The sequence below is a fragment of the Dromaius novaehollandiae genome, chromosome 1 (assembly GCF_036370855.1).
Source record: "Dromaius novaehollandiae isolate bDroNov1 chromosome 1, bDroNov1.hap1, whole genome shotgun sequence".
In the NCBI taxonomy this organism is placed as follows: Eukaryota; Metazoa; Chordata; class Aves; order Casuariiformes; family Dromaiidae; genus Dromaius; species Dromaius novaehollandiae.
In genome coordinates, this window is record NC_088098.1 from 78,118,325 (window position 1) to 78,140,880 (window position 22,556).

Genomic DNA, 22,556 nt, shown 5'->3' on the forward strand with positions numbered 1-22,556 from the left:
AATAGGTTCAGTATATCTTGACTGTGTCTTCCATTAGTGGAAGCTAGTGAGATGTTACTGGGAGTGTTACAACTCAGGCAGACTGTCTGCACCTGTGTGGCAGGGAGGTCTTATTCACTTCTTCTGAGCTGCAGTAGCAGCTCAGATGTTTTTTCCAGGAGATCAGATAGTATCAACATGACAGGTTACTTCTGTTTCCCCTGGTCTGTCTATATGTGTTCTCCTTCAAAAGCTCCATTTGCTCTCCATATCTCCAAAACCATTTCTAAGTAACATTATTTCCCTTCTTGATTCCTGTCTCTAGTGCTTGGTGTAATCTCTTCTTGAGCTCAAGAGTGCTGACCCCGCTACTTCACCTCTCTTAATGGGCTGTATAGTGACAGAGTAGCCCAGTGGTGCATGAAGATCAGCAGCTTGGACCCAGTGGCTGTTTTCTGCAGCAGGAGACTTGCAGTAGGCTTCTCTTCCATGGTGGAGGCGTCAAGGTGAGAAAACAGCCTGAAGCATGCCACCGAGTAGCTACATCACTCCATAGCTGGAGAACAGCAAAATAAAAATTGAGACTTGTGGTAGGGCACACTTTGTGTTAGAACAGTCCTGACTCCTTTTCCAAGTGTTTTACCAAACTGAATCAAAATGTGGCTTCTAGGTAGGGATGTTAACTCTGGTAGCAATTTTCCTACACAGTTAGTTCTGGATTTTGTGTGGAGAAAGGCAGATTCTGAGCTCGCCTGAGCCATCTTGACCCCTCTTAAAACAGATCTGTTTTATGTGATGAAGACACAGTTAAGCTGGGAAGAAATAGAAGGGGTTCAGCACGCTGTAGTTGCCTGTTCCTTGCCAGGCGGGTGTTATACCCTGCACTGAGCTTTGTTCTCTTTGCAGCTGTTGCCTGGTACCTAAGCTGCAGCACTTTGAGCTCACTTAAGCATTTCTGCACCAAACTGTGGTCACATCAGCATGGGTATGTCCAAGCCATAGATTCTCAGCCTTTGTTTTATTAAAAAAATCAATGTCCTTAGCCATGCATAATTGCCTGCAAACAGTGTGGATTTCTCCTATTACAGCCAAAAGTTCTTGACACTATGTCTTTAAAAAACCTACAAGAGCCAAAAGAGGAGCAGCCAGTGTACCAAACCACAGGCCCCAGTGAGCTGTGCATGTCTCCGTGGCTACCCCAGCAGCTCCCTCCTCCCTCCAGCCGGTTTCAGGTGTCTATCTGCGAGGCTGGGAGTGGAACGTGCCTCCGCCACGGCACACCTTGGGCCCCACATGCACCCCAAGCTCACCTGGCCACCACTGCCACGCAAAGCCCACACAAACCAGAGCAGCTCCAAGTTAATGCAGGTTGTCCTGTTGCCTGTGTTGCTGCCCCTGCCCTTGAGAGAGGGATAATTGGCCAGCCAAGCCAAGTAACTCAACCTGCAGTGTGCCTTGGTTCAGCTCCAGCTCGCAGGCTTGTAATTGCAGGGCAGGGCTTTCTCAGCCAGGAGCATGTTTACAACAGCATGGGTGTGTTCGTGTGTGCTCCCGTCCTCCTTAGCGCTGCCAGGGCCCATGGCAGAAGGAACAGGAACAGGGAGCACCACGTGTTCCCTGGCGTAGACTAAGGCCTGCACACAGGGGAGAAAGCCAGGATTGTGCAGAAAGGTGACGAAGGCAAAGAAAGTTAGGTCCCTCACACTCTTTGGAGAATGAGGATTTGGGGGCTTGTTTAACTCTAGAGTTGCTTAGGATTAACACGGTATTTAATTCTATGTGTGGACATATTAATTGTGGAATAGGAGCACCTTGTTTCCTGACTAACTGGAGGGCTTGTCTGTGCTTGAGTATGCTTGTTTTTTCTCAGGCTTTCCATTTGGGGGAGTGTGTGTGGGACACAATTAGGTACTTCCTATTTAAAATCAGAAATGTTTGTCATCTCCATCCAGATTAATTGATCCATGTTGGAAGGAAGTATGATATTCACATTGTTTTCTGTAATCTCGGAAAGTAGCGTATGGATGTGTGCACCTTCACAGGAATTGCTTTGTCTGCTATTGCTTTCACTGTTAGTCTGTTTTGCTTAGTTGGCCACCTTCCTCACCCATCCCCTCTCCAATTTTCTGCTCACTACTGCAGTGCAACCAGGTATTATCCATGTGTTTTCATGCTGGCATGCAGTCAGCTGCACCCCTTTGCCATTCCAGCTTGTGCCCAGAGTCACTTGCACATTACACAGTAGCTGCTTCCTGCTGTTGTGTGGTGGTGAGCTGAGGTCTCGCACTTCCAGGCCCTCTCAGGGGAAAAGTGTGGCTAGCCTTATGTAAATAGGAGCCGTCAGCCCACCTCGCTTCAGAAGTCATGTCAGAGCATAGGATGGAGAGATGGCATGCTGAACATCTGATCCAGAGAGATGCGGAAGAATGGCAGCCCCAGGAGTGATAATAGTGAGACTTCTGGGAAAGTTTGCATAGCCTGCTCCTGTGTGCTTTTCTGTCACATTGTTGGACCTACTGCAAATGCTAACTAACAGATTCTCCAGCAAGGCCAGCTCCTGGGCCTTCAGTACTAAGCAGTCTCTCAGGTAGAGGACCAAACTGGCTTGTGGTTGGAACATAATGTGGCAGTGCTCCAAAGGGGATCTTTCCTAGTAACTACTAGGCTCCTGTATACTGCTTCTCTGTATATGACTGACTGCTACAGGTGCAGTCAGGGTTGTGTTTTGTTATTTTCTTTCCATCTCTATGAAATCCTTGTTGCAGAGAGATTTGCGTCTTTGACCTCAGTGCACCAGCCCTCGAGGAGCTTAACTGTGTCCCAGACTAGATGCATAGGGCCCTCTTCACTGTCACTGCAGAAAGCTGGCTTGTCCCTTCTTCTGCCTAACTTCCCAAAGCTTCCCGTTATCTCTGAGGTGTGCATGACACCTAGCAGCAATAACATGAGACAAATCTCACTTGGCAACTTCCAATGTTAATGCACTATGCACTCCCCTCTACTCTTCTGTGTCCCACTATCATTGTGGAACTGCTCCAGCTGCAGCTTTAAACTAGTCCTTTCAGCCATCCAAATACCTTGGCATCAGGGCCTGGGAAGTGGAAGCTGGGTCTTTCAGCTTAGTAAGAGGAAATTCAGTGTTGTTTACATCTGTAATAGCTCAATGAGCAAGAGCTTTTCCTTTCATAGGACAAAGCTTGAGTTTGAAGATTTTGCTATTCAAAACTTTCTAGACCATCTTGTCTATTAATAATAAACTTCCTTAGTAGTCAGCTTTTGTCCAAGTTCCCTAAGTGGTCTCTACTCTTGGGGAACTCATTTTTGAAAACTGTCTGTGTTAGCTGTGATTAGCAGTATTTTTCTTTCCCTACAGCAGAGGAGACTCAAGTTAGACAGCAGGAACAGTGTAGTACAAGAATAATCTGATGTGATCATGAAGCTTATGGTATAGGAAGGGTAAACATACGTATTTGGGATGACACTGGTATGAGTCGATCCTGCCTTGGACAAGGTGACCTCTTCCAAGTTTATGACCCTGCTACTTTCTGTGTACTGCAGAACTATGTTTCTGTGTAGGAGTCTTTTTTTTGACAGTACTGTGCATGTGCAACAGTGCATGTGCCCATGTGCAAGAGTTTCAAAAGATGATTTATCAGCACCAAAGTAGTTGATTACTGACTGATAACAGTAAGATACGGCAGAAGCCCTGTGTAAAGTTTCCAAACAGACATATCTCTTAGGCACATAATGTTTGCTGAAATTATAACTATTTACAACTACTCTCAATTTGAGGGAAAAAAAATCCAGAATGCTAAATCCCATTTTGGAATTATTAAAATTAAAGATTACATGAGAAAAAAATATCCAGGAACAAAGTTAACTGATCAAATCTCTGGAAAAAATGCTAACCTTAAATTTGTAGGGAAATTAGGATTGTTAAAGAAAGAAAAAGTGTATGGATTTAGTTGTCTGTTTTGAGTGGGAAAAGGAATTTTTTGCACAAGTAGTATGAACTTTCCAGAGCCAGGCTTGGAGCTTTTGTGCTGCTAGGCAGCTACTAGGTTTTTTTACCTGAAGAAATATGGAATGGTTTCTTTGACCAAAAGATGCAGGACTACACACTGGCGTCTGGAAGCTTTGACAACTGTAAGATAGGATGAAGGAGGAAAACACTGAGGCTTTGCGCAGAGAGGAATCTGACTGTGGCTGCACATTGTAGCAGTTCCTTCAGGGCTAAATTACATGCTTTGGCATGACTGCAAGGGTACCCAGTGTATGTAAAGCTGCAATTTATAAGCCATTTCTGGTAAACAGAGGACAGAGAATAAAGAAGAAAGGCTGGAACAATAGAGAAATGTTCCAAAAGCAGAGGAAGGATGGGGAGGGGAGCCACTAAGGTTGGTTTCTTTCTCCTGTCTCTTAAGGTTGGGATTGTGGATCACAGGATATGTAGAATCCAGAAAGAAAAAAGTAGTGAGATTTTTACTGTCCTTTCAGACAAATTCCCTAGTGTACATTAATTCCTACATTCCCTAATGTACATTCCCTAGTGCTTTGTCATGTCTGATCTACAAATGCACTAACGGATGGGAAATTTCGGTACATCCTCTAGAAGAGTGTCCAACAATCCTGAGTGTTCGTTCATCCCCCCCACCCCCGAAGGGCAGTCTAAATTATGATCTTATTTCTCTTTGTAATCTGTAGTTATGTCCATGCACATCAAACTTACTCCTCTCAACCCATGTGGTTTACAGCCTTCAAGTATCTTGTGTCTTATGTCATGTTCTAGTTATCCATTAATCAAATGCTTACATTCCTAGTCCTCATTAATCAATTCCTGTGATCAATTGTGTTAAGTCCCTCTGTTACACCTACGTGCATAGAGATCTAGTAAAGAGAGCCCTCAGCTCCAAAGCATGGGCTTCTCCTTGTTGATATAGAGATCTCTAAGTAATCTCAGCTAACCACTGGAAGAGGCAGTGAGTATCCATCAACTGTGCATCAAAAATTAGTGGAGATTGTTTGATTGTTTTCTTGTTCTCTGAATGCCTTCTGGTTTTGCTTTTTGGGTTTGAGATGGCTAGGAATGACCAACACTTTCAGAAGTTGCGCTGTAGCTGGGTATAGAGACACTGCCATCTCTCTACTCCTTGACTAAAGTCATTTTCAAAATTTGCACATAAAACTAGAAAGGCACTAGTAGGTTTATTTTGGTGTTATCATCATACTGGAAACTTTTATGGAGTGTTTGCCTACCCTCAGACATAGTGTTTGTTTTCCAACTCTTATCACCCTAAGTATGTATTTTGCTTTTTTCTCAGCTACAGTAATATATGTGTTTTAAAGCTTTTTAAGCCAATTAGATCTGCCAGATCATTCTGCAGTAGTAACAAAAATATGCATTTTTCATTGACAGGATGTGTCTCTGATGGAGCCTGAAGAAACCAGTGAGGGAGGTACCACTCCCCTGGAAGCCAGCAGCACCACTGGGGAGGCCTGGGATTCTATGGTAGCCAAAAAAGAACATAATGCTCCTCACACATCAGTCAAGATGAGCGCCAGCCCATCTGACTCTGTAAAGGGAGGAGAGCTCAACCCTCCCCAGGACTGCCTTTCTGCTCCAGGGGAAGCAGCAGAGATGCTGGGCAGATCCTCTAACCCCGTGCAAAAAGTGCCAGCAGGACCGGAACTGGAGCAAAGTGATGCAGGGCCTCAAAGAGGACTCTCAGAACATGAAGGAGAGATACTTTCAGAAGAGGGTGGAGTGGATTGTTCTCTCAAACTTAACCAAGTAGAGCTTGCTGCCCTGGAAAGCAACCAGGACTCTTCCTTTCCCAGCACGGTCCAGGATGGGCTGGCCCATAGCAGCAACATCATCCTGCAGGCTGTGGACCTTGGCACTGAATGTCCTCAGTGCCATGCAGAACACATGGCTCTTCACAGCTCAGATACTCAGGCCCAGTGTCTGAAATCTCCTTTGGCTGATGCCATTCCCTCTCAGAGAGAACCAACAAAGTGTTTCGTGGTGTGTAAAACCACTTCAGAGGGCCACTATAAGGCCGAGCCTTTTCTGGATAAGATCTTGACAGAGTCTTTGCAGGAGGTTGAAGCTACTGAAGAGCAACAAAGCACCACAAAAGTGGTACCAGCAACTGATGCAAAGCCTACCTCAAGGGTAGCAGCAGAAGACAAGCCTAACACTTCTGAAGATGCTAAGGAAAGCATAAGAGCACTGCAGGGTCAGGGAGGGAATACAGAGTCATCCTCTTCCCATCATGTGTCTTCCACCTTAACAGATGACAGTCAGATAAGTTCACTGCATGTAGAAAGAAACATCTTAGCTGGTGAGACAAGGAACAGCAGCATGGTCAAGGACCAGGGAACAGTGATGGTTCCTAAGCAAAATTCATCCGTTTCTGAAAGTCTTCATCTTGAAGAAGATGACCACAGAAAAATTGAGAGCGCACCTGCCTCTCCAGTAGGGAGTGCTATCCAAACAAAGGATGCTGCTATAAAAATGGAAGAAATGAATGATTCACAGCATAAGCAACCACGACACAAGGAACCAGAACAGGAGGGGGCAGTGTCTGAACTTAAGCAGGCAGAGAAAGAAGAGGAGAAGAAAGAGTTCAAAGAGCAGAATCTGCAGGAAAAAGGAAAACTAGAGCTGGAGCCCAAAGATCAGAAAAACAAGGAAGGGAATGAGCTGGAACAAGAACTGCAGAAGGAAAAGCTTGAACTGGGGGCTTTGTCATCAGCCTTCAGTTCAGAGACATCTATTCCCAGATACAAAGGAGACTTCTGTGATTTGGAGAATGGTTCTGTTTGCTCAGCTAAAGAAACAGCATTTCTTCCTGGGGAATCTGTCTCTGTGAGTCAGCAGCCTGGTGAAGATGTGCTGCTGAAAGCCTATGTCACAGCAGCAGATTCTGGATGTCAACCAGCTGCTGTCAGTCCTCTGTCATCAAATAGCCTGAACCCAGTGGATGAAACTCCCATGGTGCCCCCACACACATGCCATACCTCCGACCAGGTAGAAGACCTGGAAGACTCTGGCCGCTTTTCCATCAGCGGTCAGGATAGCGCAGCTGACTGGGATGACAAAACAAAACTGAGCAAGGAGGATGAGCACAGTGATGGAAATGGAAAGGCAGTCCAGAAGTTTGATAAAAGAGATGCAGCACTCTGTGAAGGAATGGCAGCATCCTTTAGTGCAGAGAACTCGGGAGCTTCTGTTCCAGCATACTCTTCCTCTGGTACCAAGAACTTGGAGCCACCTGATTTCATAGATGCTCATTCCATTACAGAAAATTCGGGAAAAGCTGAGCTTCATGACTTCGTTCCAGTTATGCCCTTAGAGCTCACCTCAGGAGCTTCAACATCTGGCCAACATCAAGAGGATGATGATGGAACACCCTCTGTCAGCTGTGAGGAATGTCCCGGTGCCAACCTGGACAAATTGCTAGATTCTGTAGAGAAGCCAGCCAACCAAGGTGCTCCTCTGTATGTGCAGGACCCAGCATCAGGGGAAACTGGTATTTTAACTACCGATCCAGGGGAGGCCTACATTTCTCATGAACTGCTTACCTCTGAGGAAGGCTTTCATAAAGGGCTTAGTGGCCTGTCTTCTTTCTCTGTAGTATACATGAGCTCTCCTCTGGAGGAGGAGAGCCCTCCTGGAGGTAGAGGGACAGTGACTTTTGTTGCAGGGCCTCTAGAATCACCCCAAACACCAGACAGGACTTCCACTCCCCTGAGCTACCCAGAGACAATTCAGCATTACCAAAACCCCCCAGAAAAGGTTGCTGTTATCCAAGGAAGTGAAATGGAAGAAAATGTGGCTCATGAGGCACAACAAATGCCTTTACTTGATCGGTGTGACTGGAATGTAAACCAAGAAGAACCTGGATCCAGAATCTCCAGTGTCCTGAGCACCCTAACTTGGCCCCCTGAAGAAGCTATGGTACTTACTGTGAACCAGCAAGGACCAACTCTCTCCCCTGCACCTGAATCAAGCCTACCTCTGGTATCTAAGCCTGATGCCAAACAGCTTCCACATCCTCCATCCCATGTCCCAAGCCCCAGCCAGGTTCAGGCCCCTGCACTTAATGCAAACCACCTTGCCCAGACTCCAAATCTTGACAGTAACCAGCCACCAGCTCCTGTACCCTACTCTAGTCCACATCTAAACTGTGCTATAGACAATAATGACTTACTAGCCATTCCCCCTGCTATGAGCCACCCTCTCCAGACTGTCAGCGCTGTATCTGATTCTAACACTGTGGCCTCTGCTCCTGATGCAGAAGTGGCAGAGAAAGATGTCCTTGTTCCAGCAACTAAAGAGTGGGAGCTCTGTGACTCAGCTACCCAGGATACAGAGACTTCTGATGATTCAGGGGTCAGTCTGTTGGCCAAAAACTTTTCTGCCATTGGAAATGAGCCATTGACCAGCTGCTCTGACACCAGCCCTGAAACAATGGATCAGTATATGGATATACAATGTGGAAAATCCTCACCTGACCACAACTCTTGGCCCTCACTGGAAGGCCTGAGAATGTCCATGGACTCCAAAAATAGAGACTCTGTACAGCCACTTCCGATGCTAGCATTCACCAATCCAATTCACTTCCTTCAGCTCAGCCCTACATCACCACCAAGCACCAGAACAACCTGCAAAGAGGAGGTCTCAGGGGAGATGCAGTGGGAGCAACAGGCAGACATCTTTAGCATGGACACAAAGAACATCTCAGCTCTGGCAATGATTACAGAGAAAACAGAAGCTGAGAGGCAGGTCAAGCAAAGGCTGGAAGGACAAGAAGAATGCCTTTCAGTAGCTCAGCCAAAGGAGGAAGTGACCAGACATTCACCCTTGGAAAAATCATCAAGCTGGCCAGATAAAAAAATGATGAGGGTGGTTGCACAGGAGCTGGGATCCAGTCAAGAAAACCCAATTAAACGCCGAGTAAAAAGCAAGGACTGGCACCGGCAGGGCCTGAAAAGGGTATCAATACCATCAGACATCTTGCAGGGTGAGTCCCCTCCCTTCCCCCAAAACTTACTGCAGATACCAAAACCTAACGTAAAATAGGCAATATGATATGGAGTCATGAGAGCTGAGGGGTCAGCATTGCTCTTGTGCGTTTCTGGTAATACCCCTCACTCCAGCCTGTATCTCTTGATGTCCTGCTCCAGGCTCTACACACACAGCTCTCTGATCCCCCATCCCTTAATTTCACATCCAGTTTCTTCTCCTAAATCTCTTCCATGTTTAATGATCTGTTGCACTTAGTTGATAACACAGGTTATTTTGGCATACCTGCTGGAATTAATTTCTTCATAGAGCTTAGTTCATAAGAGTTTCTGCTAGTCATCTCTGCCACCATCACATGGCTGTTCCATTTTGCTGTATGTCAGTAATGGCCCATTTCCAAGCAATAAGGAACACACATGCACACGCCTTCAGTAGCCTATATCTGTTGTAGCATGTTTTAGTTCCTCATTTATTGCTGCCTCCCTGTATTTTGCAACTGATGCCTTTAGGTTCCAATTTGACCTTCTGAAAGAGATGATCCTCCTGAGAGCATATGATTTGAGATTCCAGATAAGAGTGCAGATTAGTCAAATCCAATATCCCAGCTTGCGTAAAAGCCAATTCACTGATGTCATGAATGGAAAACTTATGTCCTCTGTAATGTAGTGCATTCAAACTGTACTTTCTGTGAGGATGCACGTCTGTTCTTCATTATATCTTACATGAATGATACTTTTAACATTCTTCTTCTCAGATCTTATTTAGTTCATTTTCTAAGCTCAATAAAATGCTGGAGTTCTGGTATACAGGAAGAGGAGGGGAGTGTCAGGGAGTGCAAAAGGGTTTGGCTTTAGCATATGAATCAAGATTTGTTCACATATTTAAATGTTTGGTTCCAAATTTTAAAACATTTAAAAGCAACAATATTGTCTTGCTCCTGACCCATACTTGGAACCTGTGTGTGTGTGTGTGTGTGTGTGTGTGTGTGTTTGTGTATTTTCACTTGTTTTGTGAGAGGCTTAATTAAATAAAAACCCATACTTTCCCCATTTTACATAAACAGAATCTGACTTAAAAAACAGCAGTTTGTAAACACTGATGTAGTACATAAATGTGAGAACGGGATGACAACACTTGTTCTCATGTCTAATCCACCAGACTACATTCCCTCTAAAACTCTTGGTAGATGTGACTTTGTTAGATTCTCAGTATTTATACCACAGAAGTCAGTGAGAGCATTGGGGGCTCAATGGCTGCAAAAGAACATATAAGACTTTCAGCTAGTGACTTGGGGTCCATTGGTCCTCAGATGCCCAACCTGCATTGCCCAAAGGGGAAATACAGCTTATAAAATAGGGCCCATAGGTGGTGTATTCACTTGGGCAGCTAGAAATGGAAGCTTTTAGAGTGGCTGTCACTTCTGAAAGTATCAGCCTTTTTTTGGATAAGAAAAGCTATTATGATTAAATAATGGGTGTATAGTGTAAGTAATGTGAAGGATTATTAAAACCAGAAAGTGGTTGACCCAGAAATAAAGGTCAGGAGGGCAGCTGTACTCCTGCCCAAAACCACCAATTAGGTGGGGTTTAGGCAAGTGGTATCTGTGTATAATTTGGCTTGTAGCTTGACTCTAAAGTTGGACTTCTGTGTTTACTTTCTGATTGTCTTATATGCAGAAATCTCTCCTGTCCCTTCAGAGGAAGAAGCGCCCAAGGCACGCAGGGAGCCACCAGTCAGTTCAGAAACAGTTATAATGCGGTGAGTCTCATAGTCCCCTTTGCTTTTACCCCCAGCCTTGTGTAGCACAGACACCTGAAAGTCTCCATTGTTCCTTAGGAACCAAAGAAGATGATAAGCAGTAGAAAGCTATAATAAAATGACTTATGGTTGTGTCCATACATTCTGGGAGGGGACCCCACTGCAACAGAAGTATTTGTGTCCCTTTAGTACAGTGTCTCCACCAAGCCAAAGTTTGTCCTTTGTAATGGAAGTAAAGCATATGGAGCCTGAGCTTTTTGGAAAGAGGAGTTCCTGTGGTGTGAGGTCTGTTACTAAGATTTGGATAGGCCAACTCTTCATTCACTCTTTTTTTTCCAAATCCTTGCTCTCTGACAGAGAGAAGAAACCTGCAGATGCAAGGGAGAACTTCAAACGCCGTCACTCCAAACTGATCAACTCCTGTGAGTACCTTCTGCCTGAGGTGCTGTGGCAGACCCCTATCCTCTGTCATCTCCCACCCTTGCAGTAAGCACAAAGCAGAGGGAATCCAGAGGCTCTTGCCACACAGTAGCAAGCAGGGAGTGTTAGAGAGGCTGTTTAGTGGGGGCAAGGAAACTGGAGTTCCACAGTGCACTCAGTACTAGTGAGCTCTGCTCACAGCAGGTGCATATGGTCTAATGCATTCTGTTATCCTAAACAGTGACAGTTACAGAGCTTTCTCCAGATAGGAAGATTGAAGTAATAGCTGCTATAGAAAGAATAAATGTATATGCCTCTCTTCACAGCAAGGTTGCTGTATCAGGAGTACAGTGATGTGGTTCTGAACAAGGCCATTCAGAACCAGAAGAGAATGGACTCTTTCTCAGAGGACATAGAGTCAAGTTTCCCGAGCTCCCCAAGGCTACGGAGGAAAGTGCTCTCTCCTCAGGACTCATATTTGCAACGTCTGTCGGTCTCATCTAATGCATCCCTCTGGCAGGACATCCCCGTGATACGGGGCAGCAGAATGCTACTCAACATGTCCTGTGATGAGCAGAAGCTGCAAGAGGTAATGGGTAGATGTGATAATTATGAGTGGTTCCTACTCAAGAAAAAGGATCCAGAAGTATGGTTGAAGTGGAGAGCAAAAATGTGTGATGTGGGAATGCAGACAGTTGAATGCAGAGGTCACTGTAACTAGCCATGTAAGAGATATGGGGACTTGACACCAACGGTTATGAAGTAGTACAGTGCTGAAGTTCACCACTGGAGAGGAAGGCATACTGGAGTAAGGACTCTGGGACATATCAGTAACTTCATGAAAAAAACATGGGGAAATCAGAACTCTTACGAGATAACAACAAGGAATTTTAAGCATGGTCACTGTAAGAGAGGCTATTAAAGAAGACTCCTAGTGTTCTTCCGCTTATGAGAAATGCATATATGAAACCATAATGAATTGTAGTTCCTGTGGCAGACTGTGAGTTTACAGAATTGGCCTGTGTGAGCTGCAATGCTGAAAGCAAACAGTAAGGCATGTGTTCAGTAAAATGGCACAGAGAAACTACAGGAAGTGGAAGGGATATGGGAGGAATTGAAAAGCAGGTGAAGACCCAGGGAAAGAGAAGAAAAATGACAGCATGGAAAATGTGATGAACGAGAAAAAAAGATGAGGGCTATGTGGATGCTGGAAAATTCATGGGAGCAGGTAAAACGGAACCTAATGAAATTAGAGTTGAAGGGGGAGTGAAAAGCAAAATGATAGCAAGTAGTTATTTTTCTTTTAAATCACACCACAAGTTTGTCTTTCAAAAGAAAGTTAGTTTGTATGTAACAGAATGCTTATCCTTCATTCCTAAAGCCTCTTTTTCCTGTAATTAAAACTCCTATTTATTCATGTTGTCCAGTTGGGAGGAGCTTGGCTTTCTATATTGCATATAACGTACTACATGCTACTTACATCATGTATCAGGAAGCCTTCTTGCTTTGCCCCTCAATCTTGTCTCAGTAAGATTCCTCACAGACTTGTCTAGTCTAATCCTTTCTTTTTCTCTCAAGGCCAAGTTTGAGTTGATAATGTCTGAGGCTTCATACCTGCGCAGTTTAAATGTGGCAGTGGATCACTTCCAGCGATCATCAGAGCTCCAGGCCGTGCTCACTAATCAGGAGCGTCAGTGGCTTTTTTCCCGTCTTCAGGATGTACGAGATGTCAGTGCCAGGTGAGATGCAATTTTTTTTTTTTCCTTTTTAACCTTCCAGGACTAACACCCCTCGCTGAAGCACAGATGCAGTCTGGAAACTACTAATCTATCATTTCCATTTCACTCCATGTTCACTGAGCATTGAGATAGATGTGCACATACAGCACTTTGTGATGGGTTATCAATACTGCCCTGAAAGGAACTGTTTCATCTTTTTAGGTGACAGGGCAATGCATATCTTGGTGTTAAGTTCCAGAAAATATGATGCAATTGTGCAAGGAGATCTTTGCAGGAGATGAAAATATTCAAAATGCTACTGTTGCCAAGCCCTATTGGCCCTACAACCAAACCTGACTAACTAGTCCTGAGCCTACAACCAAATGCATCTCCTGCCAAATACAAGACAGCAGAAGCAACTGCAGCAGAAACAGCTGCTGACCTCCTCTGCCTCAAAAAAAAAAAAAAAAAAAAAAAAAAAAAAATTATAGCCATCACTTGACAGAACCTAATGTGGATTAATTGAGCATAAGTCATAAAATTTAGACGTGACTCCACATGCAAAGAATCCTGTATGTTGTAGGGTTCTGTTCTGCTTTCCTTCCATGAGACTTGGCTACATACCATCCTAAGGTTTACTGCTATATTTTCCATTTCTACTGATGGGATTATTATGGTGGTATCTAACTTTCAATTGTTTGCTGGCCATGCCTGGAAAAGTAGCAGATAATGACTTCAAAATAACAATAATCTATTTTGCCTCTGCTGCTTCTTGCTGAGCAAAAGTCCATATCTAATCCCAAATTGTCATCATACAGGCATCTCTTTAAAAGAGGTATCTTGTGCTCATATGCAGGTTTTCAGGATTGTAGGCTTTGCTAAATAACACTGACCACCATGCTCTGTATTTCCCTCTCCTTTTATGGCAACACAAATGTGCTGCAGTTTCCTCTTTGACTTGGAGGAGAAATTTGAGGAGGACATGTTCACCTTCCATGTGTGTGATGTGGCTCTGAAGCACGCCCCTGAGTTCCGGAGGGTATATCTACCATATGTAACAAACCAGACATACCAGGAGCAAACCTTCCAGCGGTTACTGTAAGTTTTCTTGTTTATTTGCCCCTTTTCCCCTCCCCCTGTCCTCCTTGCTGCACTTCTGATGTGTGTTCTTTCAGGTGAGGGGAAACACAGCAGGGCTAGGCTGTTTGCTGGCACTCATGCTCCGCTCCCAGGAGAGCAGGCAGGAACCTCTTTCAATGCGATGGCATTTGGGACAGCAGGACAGAACTGCTGCAGGCTCCTTTTTCATAGTATCAGAAAGGGAATGATTAATAAATAACCTCATCATTTGCGAGCTTCTCTGTCTCTCTCTCCCTCCTCTACTGAAGAAGGCAAAGATGACTCTCCTGGACAGTCGTTTTCAATCTGTGGTCTTCAGACTACTAAGAACATGAAAAAGATAAGAAAAGTATGCATCTTGCCAGTGGGCTTAAACTGGCCATCCGGGAGCCTTTAAAATGGATTGAAAATCCTAGCACCAGAAAACGTTTGGTCTTTCTCGCTTTAGATGATGGAGTAAGCATCTCTTGCCCTCCTCTTCCATGCCCAGCCAAGGGCCCAGTCCTGAACAAGGTTTCCTGAGTACTACTGCACTGCTTCCCTCCCTAACAACGCAATTCCAATGAAGCTGTATTGATTCCAGAAAATCTGTTCCAGGACACTGTTCACAATGGGCCATTCAAGCACAGTCTCTGGGTGCTGCTGACTGGCAGAGACCTTGTCTTACAACTGATTCCCCTCAGTTCCACATGGAAAGGACCTCCAGGATACTGTCTAGAGCAATGTGGGCCTGATAGCTGCTTGTGAGGCACTTCTACTGGGCCTACCTTCCTCCCTATATCTTCAAGGAGATGGGATTAGCTATTTGGTAGCAGATGCTACTCGCATACCATTAGCCTGGTATTTACTATGTATCTTCCATGCTACTGCCCAAAACAGAAAACTGGATGGCAGTGGCTATGTCTAAGAGAGTTAGAGACAAATTAGGGGGGAAGGCAGCTCCTCACAGAAGCAGCAACCTCTGCTCATTCATAAGCACAGCAGGGTCAGTTCTGCTGCTGCCCTTGTCAAGGAGAGGGGAGGCAGCTGTTTCTAAACCCTAGATAAAGCTGCTGGAGCTGGACCACTCAGTGTAAGGAAAGAACACCAGTCATCACTGTCTCTGTGAAAGGTGCCCTTTTGGTAGGGGGAAGTGCAACACAGATGTTACTTCTGGCCTTTATTCCAGAGGACTCTGCCCCAAAGAAGAAAGATATAATTATAGTTGTACTGCCTTCCTTCTATAGCTGTTATAAACCCATACTCCCTTGTCCTCAACAATGTGTCTCAGTTTCTTGACATCTCTTGCCACATGGACAAAACCTGACCCCAGTGGCTGGGTACTCCAACACTCACTGAAATCGGTTATTCTTTTTTCCCCCTGTGTTACGAAGAGTATTCATTTGTTCTGATGCCTAGATACCTTCTCTCTTTACCACCCCCATAGAAATGGAAATGCAGGCTTCCAACAAGTCCTGGAGAGACTGGAAAGTGATCCAGTGTGCCAGCGCCTCTCACTTAAATCCTTCCTCATCCTCCCTTTCCAGCGCATCACTCGACTCAAACTCCTCCTACAGGTAACTGTGCTGCTTCTCTGTTTTCCTACAACTTTTCTCAAGCTACCCTTCTTCAGGTCTGAAAGCCCTATAAATATGAGCAAGCTCCAAGCACTGTGAATAGACAGTGCATATAGGCCTTAGCATTGCATCTGTGATACATTTGGCTAGATGCTCTAAAACCACTCCACTGTGTAGATTGTTAATATGCCTTTGCAAAAACAAACCCATTTGGCAGCGTACAAATGTCTGCTGTGCATTACAGCAGCACCATGAATTGGATTTGATAGCCCCTATGAGCCAGTGCAGTTTGTATACTTGCTAGGACTCTACTGCAACACTATTTCAGTTGTATTCCAGTAAATAATTTAGAGTCTTCTCAGAACATGTTGCTATCAATTTTTTTGAACTAATTTGGCATTCTGCTAGGAAAACAATATAACTATTCTTTAGCTTCCCTTCTGGAAGGCAGCTTGTCTCTACTCTTTGCCTGCAATATTGAGTAACAGGAGCTTTCCAGACAAGCAACCAGCAAGTCCTCCAAAAATCAGGTTTGAGTTCTTTCTGTGAAATTCTTCTTTTTGATTATTCATGCCTTTTTTGGAACAGAGGAAAAGGAATGTCAAGCAAAGAACACTTCTGCACTTAAGTCTGTTTCATGCTTGGATTAGTGGTTGCTTCTCCATGCTGTGTAACTTGTTGTACATGACAGTTAAGTGTATGAGAATTTTCAGGGATGCCCTGTTCAATGCAGCTTGTCAGCTACATTCTGAATCTCTTAGATTTTGGTCTTGTTATCCCCATATCTCATCACTTACCACTGCTTTAGCCTTCCTTTAGGCTGGCATCTTGGTGTCTTTTTGTCTCTCCTCCCCCTCCCAGAGACATGCATCTAGCTTTCCCTGTCTGCATTATGAAAAACATATGCATTGTCCTGCAGAATATTCTGAAGAGAACCCGGCCTGGATCTGAGGAGGAAGTGCAAGCAACACAAGCTTACGATGCACTTGAGAAGGTAAGGCCATCAATCCATTCTCCACAGCCATGCACTATCCAACATCCAACTGCAGGGCAGCTAAGTGTGTGTGTCTGTGTCATTGATTCTCACCCTTGTCAGGGCCTTTGTTGATCCTCAACAGTAACAAATCAGTGTGTTCATGTGACTCTCCTGCATGTGCATGGGTAGCTGTGAGCAGAGAACACTGAAGGAGCCAGCTGGGATGCAGCTGAATGTTGGACCATTGATATCAAACTACTTTTTTCAGGACTTGCTGACTCTCTTCAGTCTCCTAATCACTTTTCCCCCTTCCTGGTCCTTACCTTTGTTTTTAATTAGCTATCACTCCTTACCCCTCCCCCGCAAAAATCCTGCTTAAAAAAAATAAGCATGGCAAGACACCATTCTGTCCATTGCATCTCTTTCCCTAGTATATTTATTAAGGAGACAAGATTCAAAGTTGTCAAGAGACAACTTGTTATCTGGAATTAGTACAGCAGCATAAAGGAAACTTGTTCCCAGCTAGCTCATGTTCCATCTAGCTATCATTTGACCTTCTTGGAGTGTCACTCCCTTTCTTACAATCCCTCCTCTATTCTCCACTGCAAACCTACAGAGCAGTTTAACATCATGCATACTTCCTTAAAACTCCTACAACTGCATCTGCCTGCTGCACAGCTCCTATAACATTGCAGTCTGAGACAGGTGGGTAAGATGTCATACACTGAAGCGTTAGGCTCCAGCTGTGTTTAAGCCAGCTATATTTCTAGAACTCGTTTTGTTTTGTTTTCCTTTCTCTCCCCCCCCCCCCCCTTTTGGGTATGCATATCATGTACTCAGATACAGCCCTATATCACCTCAGTCAGCTACTTAGGCGACTTAAAGACTGAAGTACCTTTGCTTCATTGCAGAGGTGCTACAGAATCTGGATTGTGGAAAATTGGGGGCTAAAGTTTATCTCATCAGCCTTCTGTGTGTTTACGGTGCAGCCTGTAGTAAGAGCTGCTTCCAAATGACCAGCAATTCAACCTCCCTCACCTGAAAAGAGAAGTCTCTACTATCCTCCCCTAGTATCCCAAAGTTAAAACGATACTTTTTACAGAGACTTCATCTGAAGAACGTAGTCCTTAAGAAAGAAGGACAATCTTTGTGGGTATGCAGAAGGAGGATGCCCAAGGGATTGTGTCAGTTGCACTGACTTTTCAGGGTACTCCAGTAGTAGTACTAATTCCATCAAGCCGTTCTGCTCCCACCTCACTGATCATTCCCTTTCCTCTGCAGCTCATCAAGGATTGCAATGAAAATGTCCAGCGCATGAAAAGCACTGAAGAGCTGATCTACCTCAGCCAGAAGATTGAATTTGAGTGCAAGGTGAGCTTGTTCATTCCCTGGGCCTTGCTCCAGATTGCCATAGCCTAATACTTTTTATCTCTTCCCTTGCAAAGTCAAGTGTCTTCCCTTCCGTTCTCCTTCTCAAGCATATACAGAACTGAGAAGCCAGGGTATCATACACAGGTCAGCTCCTCATCAACACTTTCCTTGTCCAATCATTTGTGCCAGCTGAAGGCTCCTTCCAGGATTAGCTGCTGTCCAGCTGGAGAGATGAAAGCACTCTTCCTCTAGTGAAAGGTGCAAATGCAAATCCAAAATGCATGGATGCTGGTTTCCTTGTGCACTCTTGACGTAAATGTTCATTTCTGTCTTGCAGATATTCCCACTCATCTCACAATCAAGGCGACTTGTGAAGTGTGGTGAGTTGACAGCACTGGACTTCAACACCCTGAGTCCAAAATGGAAAGTCACCACCCGCCCCATCTACCTACATCTCTTCAATGACTGCTTGCTCCTGTCCCGGCCAAAGGAGTGAGTGCTCCAACACAATTCTTGCTGCTCCTTCTAAATATCTGGACCTGTGCTTTGGTGAAAGTTCTTTCCCTCTGCCTGCCAGCAAGTGGCAGCATTTGTCAAGTCACTCTCCTAATCCTACGTTACATGAGTATTATGAAAGTATGTGGAACCTGCTACTCTCTACTCTAAATTACTGCATATAATATAACAACATACCTTCTGGTCCCCAGTGCAACACTTACTTTCTGTCTATCCATCTCTATAATGTGAAACAATTTAATGATAAGAATTTATTCTAATTTTACTTATTGGTAAATAATTTCTTCCTTAAAGACAGTATGAAGACCAGTGAATGTGCAAATCACTGGTATGTCACAAGACTGAAGCAATATATATATATATTTTTAACTGTAAGCTATCAAATAAAATTCTGACAAGACAGAGCTTAGTATTTCTACCCTTTTCATTAAGACTAAAGAAAAATCCCCTTTCTTCTTTTCTCTGGACTTCTAATGAGATTTCCAGCAAGAACAAAGCTTAAGGTGTCTAAAGCAGATGAAGATTCTTCAAAAGCTTCTTGCTTTCCTGACATCAGGAAATTACATGGACTCATTTCTTAACCCTTACCACCTTAAAACTAACAGCTGGTTTTGTACTTCCTCCTTACCTGCAGGGGTGGACGTTTCGTTGTGTTTGACCATGCTGCTTTCTCAGATGTGCGTGGGGAGAAGTGTGAGATGAAACTGCATGGAACAAACAAAAACGTCTTCCGCCTCTTTCTACTTCAGAATTACCAGGGCAAGAGAGTGGAGTTTCTGTTCCGTACAGAGACACAGTAAGAGCTCAAGGTTACCCTCGGTATATCCCAGTCCCGCAGCCTCCTACAGCCTGAAGGTGTTGTCTCAACTACCTGAATGTTGAATATCAAATGCAGCTGCTGAGCAGAGGACTCAAAGCTCATCCTCCAGCCTGCCATAGTGAGCCCTTAACGAACCACCTTGCTCTTCTCTCGTTGTGGCTGCTCACACTACGCTACCATGTTATATCATACCATTATCCTCCAAAAACAGGAGTTTTCTGCCTTTTCCCATCCCCTTTTTCCATTTTCACTTCCCCTGCTTCAAATGAGGCCCCCTCCCTGATCCCTTCTGTAAGCAAGCATGCACACGCACGCACACACACATACATGCACACCCATCATCAGGCTGCTGTCCCTCACATTGACTTCTGACATCTACATGGTGATGTTTTCCAGAAGTGAGAAGCTGCGGTGGATCTCTGCTTTGGCTCCTCCGCGAGGGGAACCGGACCTCCTGGAGTGTCCTGGTGAGACTGCTTGGCCATCATACCAATGCGGGTGGGCTGGCTGAGAAGAGCTGGAGTCACTGCAAGGTGGAACATCAAAGAGTGACTCCAAGGTGGAACATTTGCCTTTTCATAAAGGAATAAGCTATTCATGGGCTTTCTGTCAGTGCCAGGTTCTGCCACTTTTTTTACCCATTTTTACTCCTCATATGAGGTAGAAGACCAGTGATCTCCCTTCCAGTTCTTTGCTTTTCAGTGTCTGAGTAGTTCCTTATCTCCTTCCTCCTTTGGGCTGATGCACACAGGTTTACTGTTGCTTTCCTAGTTCACCATTATGATCTCTTTCTTCCCCTTTAGATGCACCACAAGTTCAATGCATAAGGACCTACAAGGCTCGAGAAAATGATGAGCTGGCTTTGGAGAAAGCAGATATCATCATGGTTATGCAGAGCAGCACTGATGGTGAGCCAAATGAACATAGCTACCTTAAATTAGGGATAGGGAGTTACTTTGGTAGTGCAAAGCTTTAATAACACAGTCAGACTTCAGAAAGAGTCTCTCGTGCCTGATTCTTGGGTTGGGAGAAAGAACAGACTTTTTAATCTTCAAGCTTATTTTATTTGGAAGCTGGAAGGGAATCTCTGTGATCTTAGGGCCTTGCTCTAGGCTTATTGTTTAGAAGGGGCTTGTTGGGAAGAGAAAGGGAAAATTCTTTGACTACTTTACATCCTACTGTACTTGTCCCCACACCCACAGGATGGATGGAAGGAGTGAAACTTTCTGACAGGGAGAGAGGCTGGTTCCCCTCAGAACATGTGGAGTTGATCTCCAGCAAACATGCACGGCAGAAGAACCTGAAGGAGGAAGAACGTGTGAAGAATGCTAAGCAGCAGGTCTTCTGCAATAAATAAGACTCTACTTTGTTTGGACCTGTACAGTCTCCCTGCCATGGATAAACCACCTTTTTCTTCTGTGCCTCAGAATAAACACCTCTGCAAAGAGCATAATACAGCACTTGACAGAACGAGGTGCTTTTACCAAAGAATGCGGGAATTCAATCAAGAAAAATCATTCACTTCCTGTGTGTCATCATGTCTACAGCAGCAGGAGGAAAAAGGTTGCATATATTGCTTGCTTTGTGGTAGCAGAGAGGGACTTTAATCATACAGAGGTCTGGGATCTGGACTTCTGAAAATCTATGCCTGGTTTTGCCACTGACAAATTTCAGGACCTTGGGCAAGTCGCTTCAGAATTCTGCCTCAGTTTTCCCATCTGTGAAATGGGGGTAAACTTACCTACCTCACTGAATGTTGTGAGGCTAAATTCAGTAGTATTAGTATACTAAGAGCTTCAAGTTCCTGAGAAGGAAGGTGCTAAGTGCAAAGCACAATATAGTCAAGGAGAGTTTTCCATTTGAGTGTCCTCTTGATATCTTGATAGTTTTGATCTCCACAGTCTAATTTCCATTTAGGACAGTTTAACTACTTGACAGTAGAAGTCTGCTGGTTTTTAAATAGGAACACTATTTCATTGTGCCTGAATTTAGCTCACTCTCAGCATAATGTTAGAGTCTGTGACAGCATTAGAAAATCCACTTGAGTTAAGTAAAGTTTTCAGAAGCCACTGTGATGGTTTCCCCCACCTTAAGGAGTATCAAGTTGATGAACTTCACTTTCACAAAGGTCACCTCTCTTCTGAACAAGTGTCCCAGTAAGGTATCTGTACTCACCATTTTTTTACCCTTCCTCCTACTCAAAGTAGAACAGTCACTTTTGACAAAGATTTTTATGACATGTTGGTACATGCCCTGTACAAAATAACCATGACTAGACATAAACAGTAAAGTGGCACTTTCCTGCTGCTCTTAATCTGATAGCTGATGTGGTATAGCATGCACCATTTTGCACACTTATAGAAAGCACTGAGACAGTTAGCCACTGTAGATAAAGTCAAAAATATGTACCAGGGACTTTGTTCTTTTGTAGAACTCTTTGGTTTTAACTCCAGTTTACATGCAGTCCTGCTTTTGTGCAGAACTTGTCTATCTGAGGACATGACTTCAACTGTAAAATATTTTTTCTGTGTTAAGTGTTTGCATTCAGTTACATCAATGCAAGATCAAGTATGAGAATCAATATACCAAAGAAAACAATGTATAGCCTTCTTGCCTTTAATATATTTGAAGAATTAGTTATCTTTGTATCTCCAGCTTTCCGTCTCTGTAACATTCTGCCTTTAATTCCCATTTACATTGTACCTGGCATAGCTTATTCCAGCCTATTTATATCAATAATTTTAGCTGGATTGAAAAAAAATGCTTTTAGTCCTAATAAACTGATGCACTTCTCCAGTTAAGATATACAACTTTCTGCTTATACAAGTAATTCAGTATTTTCTGGGTGCATTAGGGCTCCTCCCTGCCTATTTAGCTCCCCTTCTTGAGTGCAAATTGCTATACTAAGCAGGAGCATAAGCCTATCCTCAAACTAAGTGGCATATGAAGAGTTATAACCTTCAGCAAGATCTGTGAATGTGCCATGAATGTTCATGAGATCTGAAATATCTGTTTCTCTCAAATTGACCTGAATCCATGCAATACATACAGGTGTTCAAGATCACTGATGTCACAACTGGGCTATGGAACTGGGCAACGGGATCAAATCAGTGTGTGCTTGTGTAAGGTCTTCTCATGCAGGCAGTCTGAGGTATACCATATCCATGCCATAGCCATTTCAACTTCATCTTTGCTATCTGTATCTGAGGAGGCAGGCCATAGAAATTGACACTCTAAATCAGAGGCCATCTAGTTAAACATTTTAAAAGCTAAGAACCTACTCTCTCAACTT

At 44.1% G+C, this 22,556-nt stretch overlaps 1 protein-coding gene across 2 annotated transcripts in view; it reads left to right on the forward strand.

The window, feature by feature from the left end:
• ARHGEF5 (Rho guanine nucleotide exchange factor 5) overlaps nucleotides 1-22,074 on the forward strand; it is a 36,811-nt gene extending 14,737 nt beyond the window's left edge. Inside the window, exons 2-16 of one of the 2 annotated variants that reach the window (XM_064517520.1) lie at nucleotides 305-485; nucleotides 5,396-9,008; nucleotides 10,687-10,768; nucleotides 11,126-11,190; nucleotides 11,515-11,777; nucleotides 12,767-12,927; nucleotides 13,852-14,004; nucleotides 15,452-15,581; nucleotides 16,501-16,575; nucleotides 17,839-17,928; nucleotides 18,266-18,420; nucleotides 19,079-19,240; nucleotides 19,661-19,731; nucleotides 20,068-20,172; nucleotides 20,467-22,074. In XM_064517520.1, coding sequence (XP_064373590.1) covers nucleotides 5,408-9,008; nucleotides 10,687-10,768; nucleotides 11,126-11,190; nucleotides 11,515-11,777; nucleotides 12,767-12,927; nucleotides 13,852-14,004; nucleotides 15,452-15,581; nucleotides 16,501-16,575; nucleotides 17,839-17,928; nucleotides 18,266-18,420; nucleotides 19,079-19,240; nucleotides 19,661-19,731; nucleotides 20,068-20,172; nucleotides 20,467-20,621 — 5,268 coding nt within the window. In that variant the 5' untranslated portion in view covers nucleotides 305-485; nucleotides 5,396-5,407 and the 3' untranslated portion in view covers nucleotides 20,622-22,074. The remainder of the gene's footprint in view (nucleotides 1-304; nucleotides 486-5,395; nucleotides 9,009-10,686; nucleotides 10,769-11,125; nucleotides 11,191-11,514; nucleotides 11,778-12,766; nucleotides 12,928-13,851; nucleotides 14,005-15,451; nucleotides 15,582-16,500; nucleotides 16,576-17,838; nucleotides 17,929-18,265; nucleotides 18,421-19,078; nucleotides 19,241-19,660; nucleotides 19,732-20,067; nucleotides 20,173-20,466) is intronic. The other variant, XM_064517512.1, reaches the window with a different exon arrangement.
• Nucleotides 22,075-22,556: the final 482 nt, after the last annotated feature.